Source organism: Onychostoma macrolepis, chromosome 22 (assembly GCF_012432095.1).
Source record: "Onychostoma macrolepis isolate SWU-2019 chromosome 22, ASM1243209v1, whole genome shotgun sequence".
Taxonomy (NCBI): Eukaryota; Metazoa; Chordata; class Actinopteri; order Cypriniformes; family Cyprinidae; genus Onychostoma; species Onychostoma macrolepis.
Window position 1 is genome coordinate 18,384,956 of NC_081176.1, and position 13,402 is coordinate 18,398,357.

Sequence of the window (13,402 nt, forward strand, 5' to 3'; positions counted from 1 at the left end):
TTTTATTTTATTCAATTAGATTTTATATTATATCTGTAATAAAATATATTATTTATTATATTTAATTAGGTCTTTATTTACACATTCATATATTTATGCATTTATTTTTACTTTATCTTTAATTTCTTTGTTTTTATTTAATGTAAAGTTATCTAATAATAACTTTATCTAAAGTAATCTAATTCAATGGTTTTATTTTATTTATTGTTTTATTGATTTATTTTGTTTATTTTTAATTTAATTAGATGTTTTTATATTTGTTAATTCATTTATATTTATTTAACATAATGTTGTTTTAATCGAATATAAATTCATTCATTCAACATTTATTTATTTGTTAGTTAATTTTTATTTTGTTCTATTATTTATATTTTTGTTTTTTCATTTTGTTTAACAGACTCATATTAACATACTCTTTTAATTAATACATTTTATTTTAATGAAATTTTACGTGAATGGTGTTTTTATTTTTGTAACCGAATGGCCTTTTTATAGCATTTTCATAATTTCTGTATATATATATATATATATAATACAAATCTGAAAATTATTAAATATGCACAATTTGTATCTATTAAATAGCCAGACCCTTTTATAATAATTATCAAAATATTTAATAACAATCTTTATAAATAAAACAAATATATATATATATATATATATATATATATATATATATATATATATATATATATATATATATATATATATATAAATGATTTTTATTAAATGTTATGTATTAATTATTTTGATATTTATGTTTTTCTTTTAATTTTGAATTTAACATATTATTTTAATCTAATGTAATCTATCTGTCTGTTTGTTTGTCTGTTTTGTTTTGGCTCTTTATATTTTATATTCCACAGCAGCATTTCTGTTGGCATCTCCCTAGCAATAAGCAGCAGTGAAAGTTATTTCTGTCTGAGGTGGAGTGTCAGGTTGTTAATATGACTCCTCAGATGGGTGTGTGTGTGTGTGTGTGTGTGTGTGTGTACATTAGTGTGCGGCTGCTGATGATGTCTCTGTTCCTCAGACAGGTTCCACCTCTCTCTTCTTCGCTTCACAGCAGGGCCACAATGAAATTGTCAAGCTCCTGTTTGAATTTGGAGCGTCCACAGAGTTTCGGACAAAGGTGCGCTTTGATTTAGCTGTAAATGAGACTGAGGTATGCTGTGACTGTGAATAAAACGACTGGTTTGTGATCTCCAGGACGGCGGCACGGCGCTCTCCGCAGCCTGTCAGTACGGTCACTCCAGAGTGGTGGAGACCCTTCTGAAGAACGGCGCCAACGTCCACGACCAGCTCAATGTTAGTCCACTCTATTCCTCCCATGAGGCTTAAACACCTGAAGGTTTCTGCTGATTCAGTGCTAAGACTCTGCTCTTAAGACACAGGTTCAATTAAAACATATCCTTGGGAGACACCAAATATTTTCCAATAATTTGGTGGAAATATTTTAGCAGGTTTAGCATGTCTTGCCAAGAATGTCATTGCATTTATTTAAAATTCATTTTTATTTAATGTTGTTTCATTCTAATGTAATATTTATTTATTTATTTAATGTAAAATTAGTTTAGATATTAGTTTACTTTGTGTTTTATTAATTGTTCTTGTTATTATATGTATTAATTTATTTTTAATTTAATGTTTAATTTTGTTTTTAATTTAGTGTAATGTTATTTTAATCTAATCTAATATTTATTTAAATGTATTATTTATTCATTCATTTAATTTTTATTTAATTTTCTCTACTATTATATTAATTATTTCTTAATTTATTTTGAATACATTATACATTTTCTTAATGTGATTTTTTTTTATTTCTTTTAATTTTATTCATGTTTTTGTATTTAATTACGTGTTTTTTTATATTTATTCATTTATTTATTTATTTTTATGTTATGTAATGTTATTTAGTGTAATATTTATTTATTTGTTTGTCTTATTTCTATTTATTTATTATTGATTCAGAATTAATATTTATTCATATATTTTAATTTAATAACCATTTTAATTAATTTGTCATTAATTTAATGTTTTTTTTATGTATAAAAGATCATATTCTTGGGGTCTATTTTTATTACATCTCGGTCTATTGTCATATTGTCTAAAAAACATTTTCATCATACACATCTTCTCTGTTTCAGGATGGTGCGACGGCCTTATTTTTGGCGTCCCAAGAGGGTCATGTGACCGTAATACGGCAGCTTTTGTCATCCGGGGCTAAAGTCAATCAACCGCGAGAGGTCTGATTTATACTCGTGGCTTATGCGTAGTTTGGTTTTGATTAGCAGTGTTTGGTTTGCTATTATGTATTTCATTGTGTTCTCCATGTTGATTGTGTTTTTGGGTCAGGATGGCACAGCTCCGCTCTGGATGGCAGCCCAGATGGGACACAGTGAGGTGGTCAAAGTTCTGCTGCTGCGAGGTGCAGACCGTGACGCAGATAGAAAAGTATGTTAAAAAATATTTATTTTATTTTATTTTCTACAATATCTCTTCATATTCTGCCCTGGTTTGAATCAGACTGTTCAGCCAGGTGGAAAAGAAAAAGAGCTTATAAAAAATGCATGATATGTTTGACAAAGGCCTGGTTTGTTGTATTATCTCTGGTGTTTCTGACTGAAGGACGGCTCCACGGCTCTGTTCAAAGCTGCACATAAAGGCCACTGTAACGTCATCGAGGAGCTCCTCAAGTTCTCTCCTTCACTCGGCCTTCTGAAGGTACGACAGCATCATCTGACGTCCAAACGTCCAGAAAGTGGTTCAGTTGTGACTGTGTGTGTTTTGTCCTGCAATCTAGAACGGTTCTACAGCTCTTCATGCCGCCGTCATGGGCGGGAATCCAAAAACTATCGAACTTCTGCTGAAGGCAAATGCTGATCCAGGTTTACCCAACAAGGTGAGTTTGAGACATGCGGATTATAACATATTAATTCACACATATTATTCTCTCTCTCTCTCTCTCTATATATATCTATCTATCTATCTATTTTTTAATATATGTATTTAATCTTATTTGTAGGCTTTATTTAAATTGTTCAAAACAAACCCAAATATATAATAATTATTGATGCACATCAATAAATTACACAATTATTATTTTAAACAATATATATATATATTACATTTTATTATTAATTATTTCTTTATTAAAATATTGATATTAATTATAATTATAATTATTTTTTATTGAAATACTTATATACTAATCATTTCATCCTTATCTTTTTATTTAATTAATTATTGTTTTATTATCGTCTTTTAAAATTAGTAGTAGTAGTAGTACTTTATTTTATGTATTAAATTATTTTTAAAAATTATGCTTAAATATTTAAATAGATCAATTTTATATATATATATATATATATATATATATATATATATATATATATATATATATATATATATACACACACACACACACACACACATACATACATACATACACACATATATATATATGGCATTAATATTATTTTACATGGACAACTTGCAAAATTATATTTATTTAATAAAATATTAAAGAAATATATATTATTAAATATTTATTCAAATGATTTATTTTGTGTGTGTGTGTGTGTGTAGGTAAAATCTTAGGTAAAAGTGTTCTGTACAAAAAAATAGGTTGTATGTAGTTTTAAAGGTTAACAAAAAATATGTTAGTTGAAAAAATAGTGCTGACATCTACTGGTCAGTGTGAAGTAATGAATGTCCTGCAGTCAACAGCTAAAATGTGTTTTAATGGCACGTTCTCTCCGCAGAATAATGAACTGCCGGAGGATCTGACGAAGAATGAGCGCATCCTGAGAGTCCTGCGCCTGCCGCTGCTGAACGGAGGAAGTTGATGACTGCTGGGTTTGCTCTCAGCTCTCTCTGACATCCTTGTTTTTAGGTTGATGAAAAATGAATGCACTACATCCTCCTGAGAGAGGAGCCGCTGCTTTCCTGTCTCATACAGCCCATCTTATAATGGTGCTTGATTGCTTGCAACAACACAAATGCACTGGAAAGCAGAATTGCTTAATTGTCTTATTTGTTTAGTTTTTTTTGTTAAATGTCTAAAGCATTTATCAAATTTGTATATTTTGTAAGAAGCAGCTTATGCTTTTTTGTTGAAAAAATAGAATGTTTAAAAATTTGTTTTATAAAATTAATAAATTATTTTAGTAGTGTCTTGTAGCTTGCAAATATATTTTAATTAATAGCATGTTTTCAATAAAAGAGCTCATGAATCAGTGTTTATGTCAGGCTACTAAAACAAAGAAAGGGAAACTTCACAACCAAATAACAAATAGACACAACACAATAAAAAAAAAGCTAAAAAAAAAAAATTCTTGGCTCTTTGATGAGTAGTTTTTCTTGCCATATTTATTTTCTGCTGAAATGGAAGTCAAACTTTGTTTTCTTTAGAAAAGTTGAAATCTTGGTGCGTAAATATTTGTTTTCTTAACATTTTATGTAGCATTTTGTCTGTGTGAGAAGTGTGCTAAAATGTATGTTTGTCAAAACAATAAATGACAATGAAAATGCTGCTTTTAACGTCTTATTCTAATATTTAAAAAAATTAAATTTAAAAAATATTTATTTGATTGCATACACAAAAACATGATTTTTAAATTTGAATCCATTTTATTTTAAACATCTCTACGATTTTTAATTTGACTTATTTTAATTTGTTTGTAAACTGTATTTATTGGCTCTTTGATGTATATTTTTTTTCTTGCCATATTCTCCACTGAAATGCATTTTGGACTTTATATTATCTTCAAGAAATATCAAAATCTTGGTTCTTAAATATGCGTCTCTTAACATTTTATTTAACTTTTTGTCTGCATAAGAAGCATGGTAAACTGTTTATTTGTCAAAATTATAAATACTAGTTTTTAACGTATTTTATGATGGAATTAAATATTTTAAAATCCATTTATTTGCTTAACGTGAATTTATATTTTATTTTTTATTGTTTTAATTTTTAAAAATTACTGGCAGTATATTTGATGTTATTTGTGTCAGTAAACTAGTAATGTTTCAGTAAGACTCAGTGAAGGCGTGTCCGATGCGCGGGAGGGGCGTGGCTCGACGCTCGTCCTCAGTGACGTCCCTGTAAACACTGGACGCGGAAGTGCGCGAGACGCACAGATTTACCGACACACCGAGACTCCGCGAGACATTCATTTAAAAAATGTATATATTTGAACCGTTCCCGCAGTAACATATTATAAGTTCACCTTCAACACACCGTCAACAATGACAAATGCTAATTTACAGGTAAGAGACTTTACTAGCGGCGTGACAGCCACTATAGTGGACCTCTTCATGATGTGAATTATTGTTATACTTGTTATCATTTTTCTGCTCTGTTTAAACGTATGCTTTGACAACATACAGTCTAAAATATGATTATGTTGTCGAGGTTTAGGATATATTGTTTAACCGGTAAACGTTAATGTGTTCGTTATATTTAGGTAGCTTGTTTATTATTTTGATACATACATTTAAGAAAGTGCTTCTTGACTTATTTATTACATTGTAAAGGGTTTTTTTTAGCTCCTGTCTGGTACGTTTTTTTTTAATCTCCTGTATGTATTCATTAGCCTGTCTAAAACTGGTTTAACCAGTTATCCCTACATTACACCACACTATAGCATCTTCTTATTTAACACAGACAGTCAAAGATTTGAAACATTTAAACAGGCCTGTCATGGCTCTACAATCTGATCAAGTCATCTATATATGGGTGTTTGTGTAACTACAGACAATTTTATATTTTATTTTTCTCTTAAACATTTTACATATCACTTGTGTGCAGAATTATTTTATTTTATTTCCAATTATTTTGATTTATGTTATTTCCAAAGTGTGAAATATTGTATGTAATTGTGTGCATTTATGAAACATACAATTAAAGTATAGCCTTAGCAAGAACAACTTTTTTTTTTTTTTGTACTTTTTGAATGTCTCTTCTATATTTACTTGTGTACGATAGAAAGCCATTGATTTGGCCAGCAGAGCCTCTGAGGAGGACAAGGCCAAAAACTATGAGGAAGCTCTGCGCCTCTATCAACATGCAATCCAGTATTTTCTTCATGTGGTAAAATGTAAGAAGCCAAAAGCCACTATTTATAAACTTCACTTAGATTTCACGTGCAGTTTTTAAATATATTCATTTTTTTTTATGTTAATTTATATTTAAACAGTCTATATTCATTTAAAAATGTTTAAATTAGTATATTAATATATATATATATATATATATATCATAAAATATTAATCATATATCAAATACTATTAATAGATATTAATAAAACATGACTTGTTTATTTATAATATTAATTATTAAGTAGAATATGTCATATAAAGATCCATATATATATATATACACACACACACACACACACACACACACACGTATATATAGCCTACGTGAATATATATATATATATATATATATATATATATATATGTGAGTTAACATACAATATACACACATTATAATATTGTATTTTTAAGCAATTGTATTATTTAGATGAGCCCATATGTATTCTTATAATATATGTATTTATTTATTGTGTTTTATTTAATTTTATTAATATGTTATATATTCATAATGTTATATATTTTTAATATCCTTTATTAAATGCAATTTCGTGAGCAAAAGTCCTGAATTAATAGTGGCACTTTTTAATGTTTTATTTATTTATTTATTTAAAAAATGTTTAATTTTTATATTTGTCAAAATTATTTTTATTTAATTACTTATTTGCTTATTTATTTATTTATATTGTATTTCATATCTGAAATGTATTTAATTCACTATTAAATGCAGTTTATTGAGCATGAACAAATAATGAACGTTTTGATGTTTTATATTGCAGATAATTATCATTTATTTATAATATTATTTAAATATTTAAATGATTATTATAAATGAATTATTTAATATATTTAAATTGTATTTATATAGTTATTTATTTAAATTATTTGCATACTATAAATTGTCTTTTATATCTTAAATGTATTCAATGCAGTTCTTTGAGCAAAAAATCATAACCTGTTGATGGCACATGTTTTATTATTATTTTGATGTATTATGGTGCAGATGAAGCTCAGGGTGACAAGGCCAAGCAGAGCATCAGAGCGAAGTGTGCTGATTATCTGGACCGAGCGGAGCAGCTCAAGCAGTACCTGAAGAAGAAAGAGAGCGCGCCGCCCTCCAAACCTGTCAAAGTTCCCCAGTCTGACGATAAAGGGTGAGAGGATCTACTTCCTGCTCAATTGACTAATCCACTTCCTGTTACACGGAGTAAACACAATGCCAAATTTCATCTTATACAGGACTGACACTGATGATGGCGATGCAGAGAAAAAGAAATTCCAAAATCAACTCCAAGGTACAACATTTTGTGTCAAACAGACTTTATTAAAGAAGCCACAATGGAAGAAAAAAAACATGGATTTTCATACTTCCCAGGTGCTATTGTCATGGAGAAACCCAACATTAAGTGGGATGATGTTGCTGGTTTGGAAGGAGCCAAAGAGGCCCTTAAAGAAGCGGTCATCCTGCCAATCAAATTCCCTCATCTTTTCACTGGTATGATGGGTTACATGTGTTAATATGTCTGAGAATGTCTTCTGAAGTGTTCTGAAGCTCATGACTATCCGCAGGGAAACGCACTCCGTGGAGAGGGATTCTGCTCTTTGGTCCTCCAGGAACAGGAAAGTCCTACCTGGCTAAAGCGGTGGCTACCGAGGCCAACAACTCCACCTTCTTCTCCATCTCGTCATCAGACCTGGTGTCCAAGTGGCTGGGAGAGAGCGAGAAGTGAGTGCTCCTCAAATGTTAAGTGGGAATATATTATTTTATGTCACATTAAAATGTTTGTTGTTAATTCTGTCATTGTCTGTTAGGTTAGTGAAGAATCTGTTCAGTTTGGCTCGGGAGCACAAGCCTTCAATCATCTTCATCGATGAGATTGACTCCATGTGCGGCTCCAGAAACGAGAACGAGAGCGAAGCGGCCCGCAGGATCAAGACTGAGTTTCTGGTCCAGATGCAAGGTAAACGCAAAGCTAGCGATGGCTTTGTCGCAAGAGCAAATTTGTCTCATTTGGCAGGGTTGTTATAGTTTTGAAAATGTGACTTTTTTTGTTTATTTTTGTAGCTTCAATTCACGTTTAGTGTTAATGGTTCAGAAATAGTTTTTATTTTGTTTATATATAAATGCTATTTATGTGTGTATTTATTTATTTGGATATTATATTAACATAATAATCCATCCATCGATCCATTCTCTAAAACGCTTATCCTCTGTATGGAAGTCTGTTTCTGCCACTGAATAAAAAATAAAAAAGGTAATTGCGACTTTTTAGATTTAAATTTCAATTGCGATTAAGTCAGAATTGCAAGATATAAACTGACAATTCTGACTTTTTTTGCAAGTTTATATCTCACAATTCTGACTTTTTTTTCTCAAAATTGTGAGATATATATTATAAGTTATAATCTCCCATTCTGAGGGGGAAAATACTGATATTTTGATATATACTGATATATTCTGAGTTTATTATTGTGTGTTGTAAAGTCAGAATTGCATGATATAAACTCACAATTACCTTTTTTTTCTCTTCTTTTTTTGTGGTGGAAAAGGGCTTCCATGCTGATGCCTATATAATGTTATAATATAATATTTTATTTTTTTTTTATATTGAAGTCAGTTATTTTTATTTAGATTTTTATATTTATACGTTTTTTTATTGCTTTTTCAGACGAACATTTATTGTTATGCATGCTATACAATTGCTGTGTGTGTATGCATATATGTGTGTGTATATATATATATATATATATATATATATAAAATATAGTTTAATACGTTATCACTTTATGCTACATATGTGTGTGTGTGTATATGTAGCATAAGGTGATAACGATTATTAAATTGTATTATTATTATGTATATTATAATATTTTATCATATTGAAGTCAACATTTTAGTTATATTTTTGTTTTTAAAAAATTATAAAATATTATAACTTTTCGTATTCTATATGCTATACAATTATTGTGAATTATTTTTTTCCAGATAATATTTTAATATTTTCTTTATATTCTCCTTTCTTCTTCTTTCTAATTATTTTTTAATATACAGTATTACAAAAACTTAATAATGTTATAAAATAATATTTTCAATTATATTGAAGTCTTTTATTTTTATTTAATATTTTTGTTAGCAGTTGTTTTATCTGCTGTTTTTGTCTTCATAATAGTTTTCATTATATTATTGCTTATAAACATAATTTTCTCATTCTCGCAGGCGTAGGAAACGACAATGAAGGAATTCTGGTCCTTGGAGCGACGAACATCCCCTGGACGCTGGATTCTGCCATCAGGAGAAGGTGCGTCATGCAAATCCACACAAATTCTCATGTATTGAAATATAGGCATTGGTTTATTGTTGTCTTATGGTTATAGGTTTGAAAAGCGCATCTACATCCCTCTTCCTGAGAAGCACGCTCGCTCCGCCATGTTCAAGCTGCACCTCGGCTCCACTCCCAATAGCCTCAACGAAGAGGATTTCATAACTCTTGGGAAGAAGACTGACGGCTACTCGGGTGCTGACATCAGCATCGTCGTTCGTGATGCCCTCATGCAGCCCATCCGCAAAGTTCAGTCTGCGTCCCACTTCAAAAAGGTACGGAATTACATTTGTATGGAAGCTTTTCTCCGCCACAGGATTTAAAAAAGGTAATTATGACTTTGTCTCATAATTCAGACTTTTTATCTTGGACTTCTGAGGTTTTGAGGCAAAGGGAAGGAAAAGATGTGGTAGAAAAAAGTGTACAAGCAATAGGGATAACCGCACCCTGGAGAGGATTGTGAAACAAAACCCATTCAAAAATGTGGGTGAGATTCACAAAGAGTGGACTGCAGCTGGAGTCAGTGCTTCAAGAACCACTACGCACAGACGTATGCAAGACATGGGTTTCAGCTGTCGCATTCCTTGTGTCAAGCCACTCTTGAACTACAGACAGCGTCAGAAGCGTCTCGCCTGGGCTAAAGACAAAAAGGACTGGACTGCTGCTGAGTGGTCCAAAGTTATGTTCTCTGATGAAAGTAAATTTTGCATTTCCTTTGGAAATCAGGGTCCCAGAGTCTGGAGGAAGAGAGGAGAGGCACACAATCCACGTTGCTTGAGGTCCAGTGTAAAGTTTCCACAGTCAGTGATGGTTTGGGGTACCATGTCATCTGCTGGTGTTGGTCCACTGTGTTTTCTGAGGTCCAAGGTCAACGCAGCCGAATACCAGGAAGTTTTAGAGCACTTCCTGCTGCTGACCAACTTTATGGAGATGCAGATTTCATTTTCCAGCAGGACTTGGCACCTGCACACAGTGCCAAAGCAACCAGTATCTGGTTTAAGGACCATGGTATCCCTGTTCTTAATTGGCCAGCAAACTCGCCTGACCTTAACCCCATAGAAAATCTATGGGGTATTGTGAAGAGGAAGATGCGATATGCCAGACCCAACAATGCAGAAGAGCTGAAGGCCACTATCAGAGCAACCTGGGCTCTCATAACACCTGAGCAGTGCCACAGACTGATCGACTCCATGCCACGCCGCATTGCTGCAGTAATTCAGGCAAAAGGAGCCCCAACTAAGTATTGAGTGCTGTACATGCTCATACTTTTCATGTTTATACTTTTCAGTTGGCCAAGATTTCTAAAAATCCTTTCTTTGTATTGGTCTTAAGTAATATTCTAATTTTCTGAGATACTGAATTTGGGATTTTCCTTAGTTGTCAGTTATAATCATCAAAATTAAAAGAAATAAACATTTGAAATATATCAGTCTGTGTGTAATGAATGAATATAATATACAAGTTTCCCTTTTTGAATGGAATTAGTGAAATAAATCAACTTTTTGATGATATTCTAATTATATGACCAGCACCTGTATATCTCGTGATTCTGGGAAAAAAGTTACTTTTTACATTTTTTTATCCCATGGCAGAAATAGGCTTCCAAATTCTGTTCTTTTTTCCGCCACAGAATAAAAAAAAAGTTTTTATCTCATAATTCTGACTCTTTTTTTTTTTCTGATTGTGAGTTTATATCTCACAAATCAGACTTCATATCTTGCATTTCTGAAATTATATTTAAAAAAAAATCAGAAAAAAAAATCAGAATTGTGAGATTGAGTGCGAGGGGAAAAAAGTTTCTTTTTTTTCAAAATTGCGTGAAAAGTCAGAATTGTGAGATAAAAAGTTTTATTTTGTATTTTTATTTATTTATTTCTATTTTTAGTTTTTATCCCATGGTAGAAACAAGCTACCATATTCTGTTCTTTTTTCTGCCATGGAATAAAAAAAAAAATAGTAATTGCAACTTTATATCTTACCATTGTAAGATATATCTTATATCTTTCTGTCTTTTTATTTCTCATATTTCCAACTTTGAATTGAGTTCATATCTTGTAATTCTGAATTTATATATAAAAAAGTCTCAATTGTGAGATTAAAAAGTCACAATTACTTTTTTTATCCCATGGCGGAAGCAAGCTGCATAGGTTTGCGCACCTTGAAAAGCGTGAATCCATCCTCTCATGTCTGTTTTAACAGGTCAGAGGAAAGGCGTGGAACAACCCAGATGTTGTGGTGGATGACCTCTTGACGCCCTGCTCTCCAAACGACCCAGGCGCGATCCACATGACCTGGGTGGATGTAGCGAGTGATAAACTCCTGGAGCCGATAGTCAGCTTGGTAAGTTTGCAACTAGTGGGAAAAAAAGCTAAATTCCCAGAGCTTGTTTTGATCTTCTTGTCTGTGTGTCTCAGGAGGACATGTTGAAGTCACTTGAGAGAACCAAGCCCACTGTGAACGAGGAGGATCTGGAGAAGCTGAAGAAGTTCACTGAGGACTTTGGCCAGGAGGGATGAATTTTTGCTGGATTCACATGGCATTTATTTATATTTTTCCATCATGTTTACAAAGCTCCTTCTCCATATTTTATTTTTCAAAATCTTTGGTCAGTCTTTAACCCTGAGATTTTTTTGGGGGTGTAACGATTTTCCTGAACGTAACCAATCAGATCAGATATCCATTCATTATTACTAAAAATCCTCTTCATTTTAAATGGTTTGTTGCAAATGGGTCATAATATTTTTACTTTGAATTTTGAGAGATAAAACAAAACAAAAAAGATAATTTGTATTTGTTCAGTTGCATGGTCACTTGTGCCTGTGTCTGGTTATCTACCTTATTGCCAAAAAAAAGACTAGTCTTAAAACCACTAACACTGAAGTTAATAAATAACTTGGGACCAGAATCAAAGACAACCAGTGAGCTGTGAAAAAGTGTTTACACATATGTGAATACATGTTTTGGGTGTGCAGACCTCATCTTCGCCTTTGAAGTGTTTGTTTTTCTACTGTTTTTCTACTTTCGTCTGTAAATAAAGTGTTTAAACTACCTCTAATCGCGTGATTCTGCTCTTTGTGGTTTTCATGTCTTGTTCCGTTTTTACTTTCATCCGATGCCTATAATATACGCTGCTTGAAAGTAATCGTAAACAGACAAATAATAACAGTAAACAGCAGGTGGCGCCCTCACACAGTGACACAGCGGAATTCAGTAACGTAACTTGCGTGATCACGTTCTTTTATTCACGACGTGAACTAACGTGACTTTTTTTTTCTTTTTCAATTCCACTGCTGTAGCCTATAAGAACGCTTTATTTTCTTTATGTAATGTTGTAGTTTTTATTATAAACAATTGCAAACTGAAACGTAATGAATGAACTGACCCAAAGAATCACAAGACATCTTATTTTAATAGTTTATAAATAACACACCGATGATTATGTGGGTATATATTAACATGTAAATTGTTTTTTTTGAGGCTCAAACAGCAAGGCAATTAAGAAAAACAGATATAAGCAATAAAGTATGGTGAAAAATGTCATTTTTCTAAATCACTGGTCCATTACACACTCAGTCACAAACATTTAAAAACAAAGGACCCGAGTTAAACTAAACCATGACCTGAAATGCACCGATACATCTTGTATGCATTAAACATTTATGATTATTATCACTTATATACTCATGATTATACCTGTTATGTAAACACAACAATGTCAAAGTACAGTAAAGAACAGATCATTACATAATTGTGTAAATCTAACCAATCACGTCGATCCGACTTTTCCCTTTGTGTCCCATCACAAACATTGTGAATAATGTTTTACATTTTGTATTAACTCTCAAGAGAAAAAAATACACAAAATTAGAGATCAAGACAAAGTCAATCACATTTTTCAAAGTAAATAAACCTCAAAGAAAGTGTAAAGCATCCACAAAAAAGGGAAAAATACACACTTGATAACACTGAGTATAAATAAACAA

The 13,402-nt window shown here is 31.4% G+C and overlaps 2 protein-coding genes across 5 annotated transcripts in view; both read left to right on the top strand.

Annotated features, from left to right (window-relative positions):
• Positions 1–4,534, top strand: part of ankrd29 (ankyrin repeat domain 29) — an 8,764-nt gene extending 4,230 nt beyond the window's left edge. For 2 of the 4 annotated variants that reach the window (XM_058761331.1, XM_058761334.1), the window contains exons 4-10: positions 1,034–1,132; positions 1,210–1,308; positions 2,148–2,245; positions 2,337–2,454; positions 2,629–2,724; positions 2,804–2,902; positions 3,765–4,534. In XM_058761331.1, the coding sequence (XP_058617314.1) occupies positions 1,034–1,132; positions 1,210–1,308; positions 2,148–2,245; positions 2,337–2,454; positions 2,629–2,724; positions 2,804–2,902; positions 3,765–3,848 (693 nt within the window). In that variant the 3' untranslated portion in view covers positions 3,849–4,534. Of the gene's footprint in view, positions 1–1,033; positions 1,133–1,209; positions 1,309–2,147; positions 2,247–2,336; positions 2,455–2,628; positions 2,725–2,803; positions 2,903–3,764 lie in introns of all 4 variants that reach the window. The other 2 variants (XM_058761332.1, XM_058761335.1) reach the window with 1 other exon arrangement.
• A 558-nt stretch (positions 4,535–5,092) lies between these two features.
• Positions 5,093–12,469, top strand: LOC131530458 (vacuolar protein sorting-associated protein 4B-like). The gene is made up of 11 exons (XM_058760732.1): positions 5,093–5,271; positions 5,990–6,101; positions 7,103–7,253; positions 7,339–7,394; positions 7,475–7,594; positions 7,669–7,825; positions 7,912–8,060; positions 9,317–9,398; positions 9,475–9,694; positions 11,619–11,759; positions 11,834–12,469. Exons 1-11 carry the CDS (start codon positions 5,251–5,253, stop codon positions 11,933–11,935), a joined length of 1,311 nt encoding a protein of 436 aa, XP_058616715.1. The 5' UTR covers positions 5,093–5,250; the 3' UTR covers positions 11,936–12,469.
• Positions 12,470–13,402: the final 933 nt, after the last annotated feature.